At 42.8% G+C, this 19603-nt stretch overlaps 1 protein-coding gene across 1 annotated transcript in view; it reads left to right on the forward strand.

Moving 5' to 3' along the window:
- The first annotated feature begins 14608 nt into the window (after positions 1-14608).
- KCNK5 (potassium two pore domain channel subfamily K member 5) overlaps positions 14609-19603 on the forward strand; it is a 34716-nt gene continuing 29721 nt past the window's right edge. Inside the window, exon 1 of the mRNA XM_030946103.1 lies at positions 14609-14986. Within this exon, the coding sequence (XP_030801963.1) occupies positions 14801-14986 (186 nt within the window). The 5' untranslated portion in view covers positions 14609-14800. The remainder of the gene's footprint in view (positions 14987-19603) is intronic.

A 19603-nucleotide genomic window follows, 5' to 3' on the forward strand; every position in this document is an offset into this window, starting at 1 on the left:
CTTACCCATTTAGAAACTAAAAATCATACTGGGAAACAGTTTTGTAAACATGTAAGTGAGACATGTCATATTTTTAACATATGAATATCTGGAAGATGTTTCTGTTTTCATTTGAAATCGATGAAAATTGAATTCACTAAGGTTAGGTGAAGTATTGATCATTTCAACCCCTCAACGCTTCCCTGGACTCATCATGCAAAAATGTTTTTATTTTGTATTATACTACAGAAACTGATAATACTGACAGAGCTGTCAGTCTTAAACCTTAAGGCACTTTATTTTCTACATTCATTTGTGTAGGTCAGAACTGTGTTTGTCTGTTCTCTAAAGAAAAAAAAGATATTAAAAAAGGTCAGTGCCAGAAACTGAGCACTCATACAACACTTTGCTAACAACTTGGTGCCAGTAAGTAGCCAGTGGGACTGGTGACACACTTCCTTTCTGAGCACTGACAATAAAGAATGTGAATAGCACATTGCATAACCTGAAGATTTGCGTTCCAAAAAATAGAGCAAGAGTTGAAATGATCTACAAACTGAAATCCAAACACCCAGAGCACATGAAATCAGCTATTCTCAGAGGCCACTACAGTTTGAAAAAATTGGAAGTCTTGCTGTCCTGCTCACTTTCTCAAAATGTGACAAGCAAAGACAGCTTTGTATTGAGCTCTGCCATCACATTCTCAATTGGTTAAGCACTGTTACAGAAGTGAACACAGGCAATATGGTCTGTGCATCTTTATATATAAATATATCTCAACATATAGATTTATAATTTGATGTGATAAAATCCCATCAGGGGAAATAAATACTATAGAAAAGTTTTCAGATTCCACTCTTAACTGTCCCTAATACACATAGGAATCCATCTCTGAATGCTAAATTGATTTACACATGCAAATTGCATAACTGGTTGAACAGTTACCAGACTTGTGTGCTCAGGTGGGGGATTATTTTAACATCTACCTCAAATTGCGTGGATGCAGTGTAGGCGTTCTGCTGAGTTTATGACTAATATCCCTCAGGGGAGACCTACGAAAGAGGGAACATAATCTGTCGAGAACACACTTAATTTGATTAGTTTGAGCTTAAACATTTAAGCAGCCTTTGAACCTGAGCCGAGATAGTTCCACGAACCTTCTTTAAGAAAAGCACCTCACCTCTGACTGCAAGTTCAGGATTGCCAGCTCTTCCTTATTAAAGGAACATATCGTACATAAAAAGATATTATGCTGGATCTGGAAAATATTTTACAGGTGTGCACTAAGACTGTATTTAGGTATTTAAATACAACATGCACTACTTTCAGACAGTATTGTGTATTTAGGGCATGACCCTGATTCGGGAGGTTACATATGGCAGGGCTTGTTTGGTTTTCAGTTTCATTGCATTTTGTGTTTCTACTCACCACTGTCTTATCTAATTGTTCCTCTTGCTTTACACATCCACTGGCTGCGGGCTTCTTCAAAGAGAGTGTAGACAGTCCATCTCTCTATGCAAAGAAGTACTAGTTGGTTTATTGGGTTTTCAGGGTTTTTCTAAAGCTGCTTCTCCCCATATGTTCCTTCTTTCTGTTTTAAAGTTGTTTCTCCCCATATGCTGGACCTTGAGAGAGGAACATACCTCTGGAAGTAACCAGCGCTCTTCAAATTGTTATCTAAAGAAATCCTACAGGAAACCTTGGAGCTCTTACAAAAATTTGGACTGTCTGTAATTTATCAGATTTACAAGGACACTAGTCTTTGGCTATCAAGCCCTCCTGAAGCCACCAACTGTTCTCCTCCTTTCTCCTTGCTTTTAACAGTAGAGGTAAACATTGACTTAAGTTTGCTTTGTGCCATCTATCTGTAATAAAAGTGTTAACTATAAATGCTGACAAGATCTTAGCTCAGTATTAGTCCTGAAGCCCTGACATCAGCACCCGGTTATGTCAAGTTACAGGCTCTCTAGCAACTGACAACAAACATTTAGACCCAGCCTTTACTGGGTGGGGAAACTGCAAGAGCATCTTTCTCACAGTAACCAGTGGTCTTTTCCCAGGTTTGTTAGTCAGAGACTTTAATGGGTGCACATCTCCCAACATCTTCTTAGTTACAAAGTTCCCAGTATTAATTTTCTCCCATGTGAAAAGGCCCATACATTTTCTATATGGCTGGTTCTTGTGACAAGCCAGAAACTGAAGCAACCTCACTTGAGTAACAACACAGAGACATATTATAAAGCTATTTTTTAAAGTGTATTTCAATTGTGGCATTGCAATTACATGCAGGTAAAGCACTGCACAAATATCCAATGCTTGAGAAAATTAAAAGGGATGGCCTGACAGATGCAGTCCATTCTAATGTTTGAGGAGCAGCTGGCTTTAGAAACTGTTCCAGGAGGGTAGACTTTATCATCCCTCTCTGAGGAAATCTGGTAAGTGGTCAAAAAGGAAGTAAATAAAAAATGTCAAAAATAACATTGCACAGAATCATGACAGTGTGTAACTTGACATCCTGTAGGTCAGAAAAATTAGTGAGAATAATTGTGACAGAGAATATTGTCCAGCAGGAATAGGAGGCGAAACTTTCATTCCAATCTGGATTGATTCCCGGGCCCTTTTCTTGCTGCCCTGTCTCTGCCTCCTTTTGTTTACTCTTTGTTTTTAAATTTTGTGAATCAGGGTAAATCACATGACCATATCACAGCTGCCTGTGAAAACACATTCCTACAACTGAGAGCTGTAGCTAGTGCTAAATAATACTTTAAAATTATTTGGAGACTATTAGGTAAAAGAAATATTCGCCATATTCTATTATTACATTAATTCAAAGAGCTTCTTTGAGTGCATTTTTGAGCTGAACTAATTTTTCTACATTTTCACCTAGAGTGATATGTTGCACACACTATTTGGTAATAAACAACCACAACAACAGAGGATAAGTGAGTTGACAACAGAGATGAGTCTGCTCCAAAACTCCAGTTCTGAATGTATCTGAACTTCAGCAAGTTCAAAGAGAAGCAAATGCAATGAAATTCAGCCCATTTTAAAATGGTTTTTTTCTGACTCCATGGGTTCCATTCAGTTTCAGTGATACAAATTAGTTCTCATCTGGGGTATTTGCATTTACTTTTCTGACAGACAATTTAAAATTGAAGCAGGGGCTGGGAGGAGCATCCTGCTGGCATAGAAAAGAGATCTGGTGGTTTAGAGACAGAACTGGTGGTTCCTCTTTTCCTTACTGGTTGAAGGGGCATTCTCCATGCCACTGCTCCTCCTTCCTTCAGCTGGCACCAGGAGACTTCCTCTCCTCTTCCACACTTCTGCAATTGCTGACACCCTCTGAGAGTACAGAGAGCCACAGTTTCTGTCCTTGAACAGAAGTGCTTTTCAGAACTTTGGCTGCAAAACACAGGAACCCAAAGAACTTGTATATTCTCTGACCTTCTTGCTATAATTTTTTTTTCTTTAGTTCCTTAACATATGCCAATCCCTTGATAATTTCAATGTTTTTCTAGGAGAAAGGACACATTTGCTTTGTGAGGAAGCTACAAGGAGCTCTATACGACAGATTCTCTTAACCTCTCTAATCAAGCATGCAGAAACCAATCTATCAGCAATAAGATACAAGACACAGCATTTTTAGGCCTTGAGCTGATCTGTTAGGAAGAAACTGAAGGCTGACAGATTACAACCATTTGGCAAGCCAAATAATACCCAAGAAATACAAAGTTCACTGGATTAAATTTCTCTGTTCTAAATGGAAAAGTCAGCCTTGGTCAGTATTTCTGCAGTTATAAAGGCAATGGCATGATCCTTTGATAATGCCAAGAGAAGTCCTGCTGAGCCTAAGGCAGTTTGAGTGAGATTCCCTCTGCTGCCACTCTCCCACTTCCAGCAGCATCCTGCTGTGCCCATCCCTGCAGTAGCACCATCCTCCTGCACCCATCCCTGCAGTAGCACCATTCTCCTGTGCCATCCCTGCAGTAGCACCATCCTCCTGCACCCATCCCTGCAGTAGCACCATCCTCCTGCACCCATCCCTGCAGTAGCACCATTCTCCTGTGCCATCCCTGCAGTAGCACCGTTCTCCTGTGCCATCCCTGCAGTAGCACCATCCTCCTGCACCCATCCCTGCAGTAGCACCATTCTCTTGTGCCCATCCCTGCAGTAGCACCATTCTCCTGTGCCCATCCCTGCCAGTAGCTAATCCCCAAGGCAGGAGCCGTTGCCAGCACTGCGGCTGTGGAGAGGAAGCTCTCCAGCCTGGGGCTGGAGCTGGTGGAGGAGAACCTGCAGGGGCCAGCATTCAAACCACCTTTGTTAGGCAGCACGCACCTGCCAGCAGGGGCATGCCCTGTGCACCTCCTCGGTGCATGATCCAACATGCCCAGTGTCAGAGCAGGATTAGGAGAGAGATGTGGGCATGCATTCTCAAGCAATGATTCCCTCTGACCTCCTCCCCTCTCACGTGATGCAATCACTCGAGAGTCTCGCTGTTCCAGGCTTCTGACAGTTCAGAGGTCTGCAAAGGGTTGAGCCAGACTTGTTTTGTATTGCAGCTGAAATACATCTGGGACAATGGTTAAAAGGAGACCTGTCTGTCTGCAAGAGTTGGAGGATTTTAGAGGTATGGAGGGCTTCTGTCCATCTGCTACATAAATGGAATGTCTGAGAGAATAATTGGGCTGTCTCTTTTCCAATCAGAGGCTTGTTGCTTTTTACTTGTTTTATTCCAATACACTATTTTTTAAGCAATGTATTTGGTTCAGCAACTGCACTTGGGAGTCTTACACCCATGTCCTCACAGCCCCTGTGCTCAGCTGAGCTCTTTCACAGAACAGCAATGCCCTGTGACAGGTACCATCTATGACACAACACTATTAACTATCACTGCACGAGGCAGACACTCAAACAGGAATATTTCTGAATAGAAACTGCACTGTCCAAGCATGAACAACATATGGAGATTGACCACTCAAACAGGACAAAGTGGTGGTGTAAAACCTTTCCCTTTCCCCCATATTACTTGCAACCTTTATTCTTTATAGTTCAGTAGGCAGAAGGGCTTTGGTGGTCCTTTCCAGAATGAGAAGACAAAAAAATACCCTCACTCTTCCCAAGTAATCTTTCATTGTCTTTAATCAAAATTTGCCTATGTGTGGAAGTGTAACAGAAGTTATTTCCCACTTAGAGCCAAACTGAGCATTAAGTAGAAGTCAGGTGTTGTAGAAACCATGTGCTGGCTCTTGTACACAGGGTTGAAATTCACTTAGTATTGTGCACAGTCCTTCAGGGAGAAGGTACAAGGAATAAAGAATATTCTAATTCTAGTAATTCTATACTGTTATTGTAGTAACAGTATTACTATTGTTATCCTATATACGTATCTGATTCCACTGTCTTCTCTGTTGGCCCAGCTAGTGTTGGTATCACAGCAGAGGCAGCTTATCCAGCTGGAAAACAAGCTGGCTGCAGGACTAGCCATAAAGAAGATACCATGAGAAGAACCAGGGTATGAGAAACTGCCAGAGCTCAATGGGAATAAGTAATGTGCCTAAAACTGTCCCCAGAAGAACAATAAATCTTTCGAGTTTGGAGGACTTTCTATTATAGAGGACTTCATAGCTCAGCTTTGTGAATGTGACTGTTTCAGCTGAGGGCTTTGCATGTCACAGGTGGCCCATGTTGGTTTCAGTGGTTTTTTGCAAGTGCCTAAAAGAGGATTTGTGAGTTCTGATATATTGTCTCCCATATGTGAGACAATACTTAGTGCTACAGAAAGACACATCTTTTTGTGCCGTGCATTCCAGTTCATGTGTAATTTCCTACAATCAGTTTTACCTACCTTACCAACATGGAATTAGCATTGTTTTAAGAGATAAAAATGTACTGGGAGCTATGGCTGTGTAATATCTGCCTTTCCGTGGAGCTGAGTTTAAAAGTCAGATCAGGTGTGCTGGAATCTCTTCTTCTACCCAGTCTGTTTAAAAGCAGGCATAAATGGTGTAAAGAGACTGACCAAAAAAGGCAGAGAACTGGATATGCAACCTTGAAATTGGTTCAGGAGAATATCAGAGTCATTCTTTCCATTGTTATTTGAACACACTCATTACTGCACAGTACAGTGTATTCTTTGGAAAATGAGTGCATATGGGGGAACAGATTGGACAGCGTTACAGTCTGAAGTTATTTGCTATTCACTCTGCAAGGTACAACTGAAAACATAATTCACTGCGGGGACTAACTGAAAGGTGCATAGTGCTTGTGTGTGCATTGGCAAGCTGTCAAGGTGCTCCTGTGAGCTCTTCCCTACCCCTGCTCCCTGGGCCTGAAGCGGGTAGTCAATTGTCCTGGAAAGCCCATGCTGAATTGCAAAAGTCACATATGAAAAGACCACAAGAGTATTTGATCTGCCTCCTTAGCAGTGCTAGATCCCATATTTTATATTGTTCAAGGCCATTTACTTTTTCCTTTTTTTCTCTCTCTGCACCACTGTTTGAAGATATTCAATCCTTCTATCCACAGAGGACCAAATTCAAGCTTTATGTCTAAACCACGATCAATGTAAACTATATTAGATTTCTAACATGGAAAACTGCCAGACTCTGAGGAATTCTCCACACAGCGGGGACCATAAGGAAAGGTTCAGATTTGAATTGCATCTTAAAACTTGTGATCTCTGATCAAAAACAGGGGAGTTTGCACCCAGGTCAAATGGAGAAAAAAGACTTTAGTCACCCCAGAGAGGAAAGACAACTTTTTTCTGGAAAATAAAAATGATAGCTGGATTGTGTGTTGCTGGAGTATCAGCGTAACCCTGTTGCCCACAATAAGGCCAGCAAAGGCCTCCCATGGCAGCCAACCTGCACAACACTTCCTGTAGGCTCCATCTCACCCTTTCTTCCAGGGGCAATAGCAGCCTCCCCACTGTGTCTTGCCAGTGAGGCACCACAGCAGCTTCTTCCACTGTTCTGTACTAATGGCAGATATCAAAATCCCCTCTCTTCTTTACCTATGAACTCCACACAGAGTGTCCTTACCACACAGCTCTGCTAACAGCTGTCAGATTTCCACAACATTATCATGATAATAGATATTCCAATTGTAATCTTCCCATGTTTTCCAAGCAGCATGCCCTACAAGCAGTGCAGGTATAAACAGAGGCAAAAGAATTTAATCTCTCTAAATTTCATACAAGGCATCAAGGCATTTGTACACTCTGATAGCTGCAAAAAACCTCACTTCCCGTTGCTGAGAATAAATATTTGTTAGTTAAGGTATAATTGTGTAACTAGGGCTTTTCTCAGTATTAGAAGGAAATTTGGGAGGCATGTCTTCAGTTGATATATGCAGGATTAATGATCTTGTCCAAAGTGCTTGTAAAAGACTAGTGTTGAGACAAGCCCAGAACTAAATGAGGCCTCCTTTATTAAGCAAGGCTGCTGTATTTGCACTAGGCAGCACAGCAGAAGAAAGACTTCTCCAACAGCTCATTTATTTATCTGGCTTAGACATTACTTATTTGCAATGTTTTAATAGCTCTGTGTCGATTATCAGTTCCTTTAGTCAAAATGGAAGTTGCATTGTCATTTGTTTATAACAGACACACACTGAAAAAACATACAACACAGTCAGTGTCAACTGGCAGGTTCTGGCCACTTCTCTCTAGTGAAAGCAGCAGTTTCTTCAACCTAGCTATGGAAAATGATGGTTTTGGTAGGGCAGAGGCAGATCTGTGATCTGTTGTAGACCTAGTACAATAACTTCAGCGAGGCAGCCCAAGCTTGTCCACAGCGGCAGCAATGCAAGATTGTAAGCTCCAGACTACTTTTAGACTTATCTTGGAAAAGGGGAGTGAAGGGGTGGGGGAGTGTAGTTTCTGCAGGACACATTTCTGCACTCAGATACAGGCTGTGGTAATCAAATCACTCTTAGGAAAATTAAGGGCTTCAGGCTTCTTGGTATATTGCCAGGGCAACCTTTACTTGGACAAAATGCTGCTGCTCCTCCTTCCTCTGTGAAAATTTCATCACAAAACATGATGATGCAAATTGCTTTATAGGATCACAGACACACCTTTATTAACTCTGATTGCCCCTGAATTGCAAAAGTTTGGGGTGAGAGTAGGGAGCAGTGAAGCAAGGGTAGAATATGAAGCAGGCTTCCCAGCCTGGAATCTTTATTGCTCCAAGTACCCACAATCAGTGAGAGTTCACGGCTGTTCAGCTGAATGAGCATTTGCAGATTGGTCCCATTATTTGCATACACTTCCTTGTTGCAAAGAAATCTTGCAAAAAAACACATGCGGGGAAAGCACTGAATTTTCTGTCTTGACTGAAGCAATGCCATCTGCAGAGTTCACCCATCTGCTTATTGACTTGATCTTATAAAATAAATGAACTAGCCCATTTAGTTTTTATTTCCTCCTCCTCCCCTTTTTAGCCTCTCTTTGCAAAAGAAATAACTAATATTCAAAGGAAATGAGTTGTGAAACCTCTAACAGGTTGCTAACCATTAGTTTCTATAACCCATGTTGGCAATGCAGTATTCCCTGGAGATGTTCAGCCTCAGATGGTCCTCTTGAATGAACAAAAAAGTTTGGGATGTTCACCTCTGTTTGAATGCCCTTAGAAAGCACCACAGCCTTTTATCTTGATGGGGTCCGTATTCCCTCCCTCATATTCTCTCTCCCAACTGCTTCAGAGATTTTTGCAGATGCACAGGTATAGTTATGAGTTGTCTATTCTTACACTCTGTGCCCTCCCTCAACTCTTGTTGCCATTGTGAGTCTGACCTGAGTTACCAGGACTTCCCCATGAGCTCCCAAAGGAGATCAGCAACATGGGCAATTTGAGTCTGCTTCCATTCACTCACTGCTTCTTCAGTTTCCCTGGACTGTGTTCCAGTTGTGAGACAGAATGATGAACAGAGCACTGCTGAGGTGCTACACAACAGGAGGAAAACATCTAGCATCCAACTTGCTTTTCCACCTCAGTCATGGGTTATCTTGCAATTGACTGTGACCATGCATACACACATCCCTACAAAGTCACTGAGAGCCAAGAGCATGGTGCTTACCACGAAACTTGGAAGTTAGGACTTGCAGGCAGCTTCTATGCTTAGAGCAACTGTCCTGCTGTTGACCGAAGCACCAGACCAGGTGAACTTTTTTCTCATGCTCTAACCCAGTCACCTTTGCGCCAAGTTACCTCCCAAGAGTCATATCTGCAAGTCACCTAGATTTGCTTGCTACTTTTACACTGAATTTTGGCATGGGGGAGGCACCAATGGAAGGCAGTAACACTAAAATCCAAGCTCCTCCAAACTCTGTTAACACCTCTCCTGATGATGGTCTAGGAGGGTACAAAGCTTAAGTTAAAAGCCACTAACAGCTTTGCAAGCCCTTCACTTGCAGGACAGCTGTGGGAGTTAGTGCTCAGCCTTTGCTGTTTTCTTTCCCAATACCACATGTGACGGAGCAGGGATCACAAAGAACCATGTGACAGGGTAAGGGGCTGTGGAGATTGACTATGCCAGGGACTCTTGTCTTCCAAAACCCCTTTAAACACTTAAGGCAGAGGCTCATGCATAGACACCGCATGGGCCACGACCCTTCTTTCATTCCAGGACACCAAGCACAAAAGCAACTCGTGTCCACAGAAAACAACAATCTTAAAAATCCATACTCCTTTAACTGTATGCAGCCAACTCTTTCACTTACTTAATATTTTCTTTCCCTAGATAAGACCCAATATAACCTCACAAGCTGTTGTTGCAGGGTTTGGAACTGGAGAACAGATTATAAAAATATGACCCTTTTCAATTTTTTTTCAATTTTTTTTTGGTATATAGCTGTCTTCATTTGTTATCCACAAGGTTCTATTCACCCAAAAGGAGAAACAAAAAAGCCTTCAACCTTCCGTCTGCTTTCCCACTGCCAAAATTAATGTGCAGACTTTTTTTCTATAAAGGGAAGAGTTAGGTGGGAACAGCTCTTCTGACATGTTGACTAACAAAACGTGAGTGCTATGCACCGTGCATGGAAGGGAGCCCAGTTTGGATTTGGGAGCTGCTCAGTCACATACAAGGCCCTTCATTGCACAACCTGGCACACAGATACACAGCTGTGCAACCCAGCTGGGAGACAGGGGAGCCTAACAGCTCCTTGAATTCCCCCCTGTAATCCAGCACTGCCACATTCAGGCAGTAACACTGGGGAAGGTATGCACAGCATGCACTGCATGACACCAGATTGATAAAGAGTTAAATTAAACTGGTTTGGGAAACAAGTCTCAGGACGATGGGCAGACATTCATCCATATTACTATACACAAATAAAATTTAATTCCTTCTAAATGACCCAAAAATAAGACCTGACAGTGATGTTTTATCTAAGAAAATAACAGATTGTTGCACATTCACTGACTGTTACCATGGTGCTCAGCTATCCTTGAGCATATTATCTGGAAGAGTAATGTCCTCCGGGTATCATGGTGGTAAAAGCCAGCCCAGGACTGACATTGTACAAGTTGGTCTTTTTTCGTAGAGCTGTATTCTGAAATGCTTAGATCACTGACATGAATGTCAGTATGAAGGACTGCCATAAAGCTTCTGGCACTACCAGTGAGGTCGTGGTAGAACAGAAAGAGAAGGCCAGAGTATTTATTTTTAAAATATTTTGAAGGAAAAATGTTTAGTGACTGCTATGGATGGCTGAGGAACAAGGCAGTCAAGGAAACAGATGCACAAAAACAGTTGAAATACCTAGGCTTCTTCCTGATACCAAGGCTTCTTCCTGATGAAGACATTTCTCTCGAGCACTACAGGTACCTCAGTGAAAAACAGATGATCCAAATGCATACTTTTCCTTGAACACATTACAGCCATTCCACACAGGTATTGTACTCATCACCAGTTATTCATTAAGCAGCATGACTAACATCTGTCATGTGGTGTTTGTTCACTCATTATCTGTCCACGGGTAAAGAAGTCTTCTGCAGTGGTATGCAGGTTGTTTTGGTAAAGGTTTTTATTATGATTTACTATGTGTTACTGTACATTCAGAGGATAAAATGTGCTTTTGTAAATACTTAAGCCAAAAAGTATGAACAATCCCATGGAGAATTTTGGAACTTTCCACAAATGCCTCATATAAAATTCTGCATCATCTGCAGACCACCCTTACCCTCGCTGTGTGCACTGAACTGCATCAAAGAAGCAAAACTGCTCATGATAGTCACGACAGGGCACCCCCAACTTAGCTAAACCACCCATGGCTGGATGCATAACACTTGAAGGAAACGCTGGAGGTGTCTAAATTTCAACAGTTAAAAAATAAATGAAACATGCAGAGTTGACAGGCATTGAGAACAGTCATCAACCAGCCAAAAATAGGCTTCTAAGTGAAAAATGGCAGAGGCTTGAAGAGACGCCCATAGTTCATACCTGGTATAACATGCAGTCTTTGCCACTACATGACAGGTTTCTTTTACCCAAATAATGTCTTTTACTTGCTCCATCTAAAACATTTTCTGACATTTATTCATTCATTCCAGGCTGTCCTAGGAAACATCTGTACAGCAAATGTGTCTTAGACATACAGCTTGGATGAAAGAGATTTCCTTTTGGACTGGACAGCCTGAAATAATGTCCTATGCAAATAATACAAATGATTGATAGGTGTGGTATTGCTCACCACAGTGCTTTCTGCCGTTTCTCCCTTGATTTTTAATGAGATTTAAAAGCCTGTGAGTGAATAACCCCAGCCTTTTGATTAACTTAGCTAGCATGAAAAGCTGTGGGGCCTATGTGGCAGGTGCTGTGGGTTGACAATAGGGGTACTGTTTAATCCAAGGGAAACAAAGAGGAGAAAAGGGCCATGAATAAAAGGATATAGGATCTTTTCTGAGGTCAGGAGAAGCATTTTAGATCAGGAGCTGCAAAGAGAGGCCAGCTACACAAAACATTCTTTCTTGCCACACTACTTGGCCAGCAACATGAAAGTATACCTTGTAATTTGTTCTGCAAAGACAATGGAATCAAAGTGAAATATCTAAGTGCCTGAAGTTTGTTGGTACTCAGTGGATCACCTCTACCTGCAGGAGTAGCTGGTTATGGTTCCTCGGGGAATAAACTATTCTTCTGGATGTTGCTCCTTACCAGGCTCACCTCTTTTAAACCCAGAGAAACACAAGGAGACAGTCTAACAAGTGCAATAGCATTTCAACACAGGGAAAAATGGTATGTGATTTACAGGCTTGTTTGTTTTTAAATATGGACTGACTCAGTTACTGAGAGTACTAATTATGCAATCAGTGATTGGGAGTTTAGAGTGGAAAGTAGAAATGTTGAATCAAAATCACAAACAAACTTTCTGTAAAATGCCTGAAAGTGTTTTTGCTCTTGTCTGCACTCTGAAACTGCAGCGGGTTCAGGGTCATTCGTGTCATTCTTTGTGCCTTTAAGATACTGTTTCAATGTATAAATGGGCCTTTAGAGGCTTAAAGACAGATGGAGAAGAGTACAGTTTCAAAATTTAATCAAATACCTTCCAGTTACGAAGCACAGATGTTCAGGGTCAGGAACACACAAGCACAGCATTGCTGTAATGTGTCAGGCTACTGCTGCTGCTGTCTGAGTAACCTAACCACTTACAGGTGACTCAGAAGAAGGTGAAAGAGCACGAAAAGGAAAATTATATCATAATTTGCCTACTGAAAGTTCTTCAATTCTTTCAGTCACTTGCCATAAGTACTTATATACCATTTTTTAAAATCAGCAAGTGAGACAATGATAGATGCTCACATTATTCATTTGTGGCCAATGGCTTTTCAAGTTTTGCAAAGGTCTTGGGCCAAGTGATAACACCTGGGAATAATTTTCATGTGGTAATTGTGCATCATGAAATTCTTTTCCTTTTAATTAAAAGGAAATTACAGCCTTTCAACTTCATGAAGCATCCCCCATTTTTCCCTTAATAAAAAAATTAGCATAGTTTATGACATTTAAAAAATGGTTATTATGATGGTTTTTTCTTGCTATTCTCTCTAGTACATATAAATTATTTTTTTAACTACCGCAGTTTGAAAATCCTTTTTTCTTTTTAATGCTTCCTTTAAACAACTGGAAAATCCCATGCAAAGACTGATCACTTGATGTGCTTGTGGATTTCGTAGTTTCTCCAGTCCTGCTTTTAGGCAGCTAGGAACCTCTTGCGGATGTATTTTTATTGAGCACTATATACATTAGTGGAAGGACTGCTTAAGGACCATGTGATTTCTTGGAGGCAATATCACATGAGTATCCTTTTGGCCTGATTATTTTATATAGGTAACTCCAACCAACGCATGCTCCTCTGCCTTATACGTACTCTCCTTTTTGTTTTGTTATACTCTCTTTCATATTTTCTACCTCTCTCCTTTGTTCTTTCCCATTCTCATCCATTCCCTCTCTTCCCATTTCAACTATGTCTGCACGGGTTTATCTCAGCCTTTTGGTTTGTGTACTCCAACTGAGTACCTATACACCCCAAATCTCTTAAGTGTTGATGCAGTTGATATGAAGTACTCTACTTTTTGAGTGTTTACTTCCTGTTGTGGGGGCTGAAGGAGAAACAGAACAAGTTACCCTCACAAAAATGATGTTTGTAAGTCCACACCAGAAGCACTTTGCCAGTGTGTATAACACATCACTGTATCTCTCCCTGACCCATTTAAATTCGAACACAGAAGGGCAAGGGCTTGTGCGTGGCTGTAAGTGGCTCCAGAAGAGGGCTTCACAAACAGGATGAGCTTTAAGAGATCTTCAGCTTGGAAGATATTTTGAGCATCTTATGGAAAATCACTACCCGGTGTTTCCCCTCCCTCCCAAACACACAGACAGGGACATAGCGATACTTATTGAGGGGTACCAAAGGCATGAAAGAAATGGAGATGCAGTTTCTGCTCCTAGTGAACTGTAATGCCCACGTGCGGACATCCCAGGAAGGGGTGAAATCGGCGGACGGACATCTTTTCTCCTCAAAGCTCCTGCTCAGCTTCCCCTCAGGCTTCCACGCATCCAGGAAAGCCACAGACCTCATTTCACAGCCTCCCGGCGTCGAAAACGAGAAATTCCGCTGAACTTGCCGGCATGAGGGAACAAGTAAAATAAAACTGAGCGACGTTACTCCTTCTTACTCTGACTCTGGGGAAAAGACAGAGAGGGACGCACGGACGGCTGTGGGCGCAGGGACCAACCGCACTCGGGGGGAAGAGGCCGGGGCCGGGCTGCCCTCCCGGCCCCACACCGGCTCCCGGCAGGCAGGGCGGGAAGAACGGAGGTCGCGGCCCCGCTCCCCTTCCCCCAGGCGGCCCCTCGGGGGCTGGCGGTGGCGATGGCCGGACCCCACCGCCCCCTCCCGCGCCGCAGGGACAGCCCGCCCCCGGCCGGGCCGCGGGCCGAGCGCCGCCGCGCCCCGGCGGCCGCTCCCCAGCGGCAGCGCCGCATGCGCGGGCGGGGGGAAGAGAGGAAGCGGGAGAGCCCCAGATTCAAATCGCTGTTCTGGAGGGAGGAGAAAACTAAGAGAAGGAGACAGCCCGGGGGGAGTGGAGGGAGGAGGAGAGAGTGGGAGGGGAGTGTGGAAGGGGAGTGTGGAAGACTCTAAGGGAACGCGGCAGAAGCCGGGAGAGGAGGTACGGCAGACAGCCAGGGTAGGCAGAGGTGTCAGGGGAAGGACAGGGCGGCTGTGGGCACCCACGGCCGCAGCGCGGGGCACACGCCCCGGCTCGCCCACCCGCCGCACTCCGCCCGCCCGCCCTCCTTGCCTGCCGCCAGCACCATGGTGGACAGGGGCCCCTTGCTGACCTCGGCCATCATCTTCTACCTGTCCATTGGGGCGGCGATCTTCGAGGTGCTGGAGGAGCCCCACTGGCGCTCGGCTACCGACAACTATAAGCGGCAGAAGACGGAGCTGCTCAAGCAGTTCCCTTGCCTGGGCCAAGAGGGTCTGGACAGGATCCTGCAGGTAGGTACAGCGGGCGCCACCGGGGCTGGGGCCGGGGGGTGCCGGCGGCAGCAGCAGCAGCAGGTGCTGCCGGGCGCCCGGGAGCGGAAAACCCCGCGCCCGTGGGCGGGCGGGCTGAGGAACCAGCCGGGACCCGGCGCAGCCCGGCTGTGTCTGTGCCTTCACAAAGCCCGGTGCCGAAAAACTGTCCCTGGAGCGGGAGCGTAGGGAAACCTCTTAATCATTCCTAACTACTTAATGACAGAGCCTTCTCTTTCCCTCTGTGTCCTGAAGGAGCTGGGGGTTGATTTTCAGCGGGCCGGCCCAGAGGTGCCGCCCGGAGTGTGCTCCTGGCCGCTGCTCAACCCGGCGCCCGTGAATGCGGCTCTTGTTTTAGCACCCACGGTGGCTCCTTCTGCCTCAATGGATGTTGTGTTAAGAGGATGGGAAGGTGAAGCCAAGTGTCTCGATCCTCTTGTGTTTGGTCTGATTTTCTTCCCTTTCTCTTTTTTAATTTCTTCCCTTACTAAATGCTGGAGACGTGCCTGGGGGTCCCGCAGGTCAGTCGGGGTAACGGGAGGAAAGGGTGCGCGGCTCGCATGGAGGGATGCTCGCAACTCTTGCGCTGTTATACTCTAGGAGACTGACTTTTTTCCAAGCCATAAGGAGTTGATAATTGTCCTGTCTCGCTCATCCGGCAGAATGCTCTTCAAACCTAATTCTTCATCGATAGCGTGTATTAAATCCGAGAGCTATATAAACTTAGTGCCTTCTTATGGATGTGGAATCCGTTAAAATACCGTGGTAAGCAGTAGTGAACTATGAAACACAGACTGCCCAGATGTGTGGGGCTCCAGTGGTGAGAGTGAGCCATTTGGGACTTTTATTTCAGAAATGTTTATGCTAAGTAAGATTTTCTGTTCATTATGTTTGGAGTTTTATAAAATTATTTTATTTTCAAATTTACTAAAAGTCGATTAAAATGCTCAAATATGGCAAAGTGGCTTATTAGTTTTCTTGGTGTAAGCGATGCTGTGCAAGCTTGGAAGAGTATAGATTCTTTATCCTCAAAGTTTGTGGTTAAAGTTCCCTTTCTTCGGTTGGTGGCTTCCTTCTGTCTACTTCAGATAGCTGAGCGTTCTGGTGGCAATGTCCTTATTGTTCCCGTCTTAGTGCCTTGCTAAGTGTCTGTGGTATTTAATGGAACAGGTGGATAGAGGCTTGAAACTATAAAGAGACGTTGAAAAATGAAAGACATGCTATGTGTTTGGAGTAGGTTTTTGTTGTTCTGGAGTCTTAATGAAATCTTACTCTAGATTATATCCCAAACCTGTTTTAATGTCCTTAAGGAAAAAAGCATTGTTCGGATTGGGATGTGCATGGCACACTTAACTTGCTGCAGACATAATGCAGGATCTACATTCTGCCTCAATTTATTATGAAAATTATAATTAATTTTCATAATAAATTGAGGCAGAATGTAAATTAACGGGGTTTTATGTTTGGTTGTCTTTTCCCATTATGAGTATCGCAGTGAATCCTGAAGTGGCAGAAAGTTGGGGGTTCTTTGGTTTTGGGATTTTTTTTTTTTCTTAAAATACAAGATGGTAATGAAAAAATGTGGAGGGCCTTTCCTCTCTAATGCATTAGCCCCTGCTGATAGTATCATACGTGGTTTGAGGTTTCCCTCTGCACTTCTGCCAATCCTATCCTACTTTCCATGTCCAGTCTTGCTAGTCTGATGATCCCACATAGATATTCTCTTGTCATCCTAAGTTCAGGTTAGCTCAAATGTAAATGCCTTTATTTCACAGTTATTGGTAACTGCAAACTTTACTGCCTGCTCTCTTTTAGAGTTGTAGTCTTTTGTGCCTGTTCATATTCAAGTTCTATGTAAGAAGTGATGGGAAAGAGGGGAGTGTGACATATCTGACAGAGGACAATGGTAGGGTGAAATCTAACCTAGCTGAAGCTAACTGATGAGGGGGGGAATCATGTAAGGACATCAGGATTCTGTCCTAAATAACTGTAAAGAATATCAGAAATAGTCTTTGCAGTTGTCCTTTCTCAGCCACTCAATGCTGCTTCTGTTTGGTTCTGCTGAATCTTTAAAACATTGCTTGCATCCCTTTCACAAAACCTGATCATCCTCTTCTCCTATTAAACCTCCAAATTTATTCTCTATTCACAACCAGAGCATGTTGATTTGAAAAATAGGCTTTTAACAACTCCCCACCCATCCTCATCCCCACTTCTATCTTGTTTCTCTAAGCCTCTTCCTCTAGCTTCTTCCAAGGACTCCCTAAATTTGTGCTTGGGATTTTGCGTGGTTTAACTAATTTTTCTGCTGTTGTCTCTTTTATAATAGGTAATTTCATCTTGAAGCCTTTTCTTTCACTCTGATCTTGGTCCCCACTGATACTCATGTGACTTTACAGTGCCATGTTGGGCTTTGCTGTTACTTCTCTGATGTTCTATTTAAGACCCCCATTTAAAACATACTGGATAAAGTTCTAAAGCAAATATCACCAACTGTAGAATTTTAAATGGGTGTTGGTAAAATAAAAGGATGCCAAGAAATGTTGAAGTTGGACTAACAATGCCAATTTTGTTTCCAGAAGCAGCCTGAAAGGTGACAAGGACTGACTTATTCAGAGACCGGTCTCTCTGCTGCCCTTGTTCCCCACCCAGGTTAGCTCATGTGTTCCTTTGAGCCTAATGCTAGCTGTAAATGCAATGGAAACTTTGTGGAATGGCTACAAAGCCAGATCTGTAGCGTTGATCTTGAGCACTTAAAAAGACAAATAGTTTATCAGCACAGATTCTCAGCTCACGTACAGACCAGCATCTCTGTACCAGCAGTTTGACTGATTATTAAGTGGGCTGTATTTGGTCAAATGCTGTCTAAAGTTTATATTCTGTAATAAAAATTTCACAATGTATTACAGTAGAAATACACCACAATAAATGTTTATAGAAATGTGTTTAACACACTTGCAAAAATTTACAAGCTAAGTATTGTAGGATATGCTAAAAAGAAAGCCTTTTCCCTGCATCCTGACAAATGCCTAAAAATAAACTTGCTTAAAAGCAACTTTTAGGAGTCTCTTGTGTGAAGAATCTATTTGCTTTTGATTGTTGAGAGTACCATAGTATTTATCATAACTGTAAGAGGTAAAGTACTTAAACACTTCTCAGAGTAACATTATGTAGACCCTGATTTTAAAGGTAGCTCACCCTGGGCAGTGTATAGGCTGGTTTCTGCTTGTCCATGTTCTTCTGGGTAGAGCTGATTGCTCAGATATAATGTGGCTGAGATGCCACTTTATTCACATTATTTAAGCCTCTAAAGACCCTCAACCACAACTGTGTATTGACACAAGGAGCTGTGTAATCTCCCATCTCTATGTACAATTACTTTGGAAGAGAAATGTCTCATAACTCTTTGGAATGTGTGCAGAAATTAACATTGTTAGTATTAATGTCAGTATATCGTATTTATCATCATTGTAGGATCTTAAAAGTAGTGCAACAGCTTTGTCTGTTGATACAATTCTGTGGCTTGTCATAGCCACTTGTTTCAGTGGCCCTAAGTCCTGGGATTCTTTAGGAAGGGCAGCAAAGCAGGGATCCAGTGATGACACTTTTATCTACCCTGCTGTAGGAGGAAGTTTGGAAGACTGAACCAAATATAAGGTGATTCAGTCATTTCCCTCTCCTCCAGTTCCTTACTTTTACTCTTTATTGCTCCATCCTGGTTGTGAAACATCAGCTTTAATGATAAAGGAGCTATTCATGCAAGGAGGTGCCCTCTTGACCCTCAATTTTGTCTATTCACATGAGCAAAGGTTTGCCTACCCGGGGCCACGTCTTATTTACCAGGAAATCTACTTGCCCACCAGAGTCCTTGAAAAATGATACAGGTCCCACTGATAAACATCAAGGCTGGTGAAAAGAAAGGGAATCATTTGCAGATGAGTGAAAATGGTTGCTTTCAAAACAGCAATAAAATGAAAAGAGAAACTGCTGCCTGTGTTTAGGGGAAGCAGACAAACATACTCAGAACAAATAGTTGGAGTCTTTGCTTGAGAAGCATATAAGACTCTAAGCAGGCCTGAGATAATAACTTTAGAAACTGAAATGCTTAGACTTAAAGCCCAGTGCTGTGAACAAACATTTTAGAAGACTTTTAAGGATGGCTACTGGAATATACATGGCACATGGTTTATGCTAAAGAAAATAACAGTTAAGTGGATTAATACTAGTTACTCCCCGGTTTTAAAGTGTCTTCACTTTTCACAAGTACGTGCAGGTGCATTTCCGGGATTTTGGGTTGTGTTTGAAGATGGTGAAGCTTGCTTGAATATTCTTGGAATTTATCTTAAATTGTGAAAATTTAAGAATATTCTCTCATTCTGAACATTGTTTCCCACATTGCTTTAATTTCAAGCTGCTACCTACATAGGTTTAAATCTATGTGCAACACTTTTGAGTCTGCAAACTAGAAAAACTAAAGTTTTCTTAAAAACTTCAACTAGGTTTTCAATGCTTTATTCAACATTTAACGGAGATGATGGCTTTTGCTTAGGCTTTATAGAGTGATTTGTTTTTCAGTGTAAAGTTAATAGTGGCATCTTT

This window comes from Camarhynchus parvulus, chromosome 3, assembly GCF_901933205.1.
Source record: "Camarhynchus parvulus chromosome 3, STF_HiC, whole genome shotgun sequence".
In the NCBI taxonomy this organism is placed as follows: domain Eukaryota; kingdom Metazoa; phylum Chordata; class Aves; order Passeriformes; family Thraupidae; genus Camarhynchus; species Camarhynchus parvulus.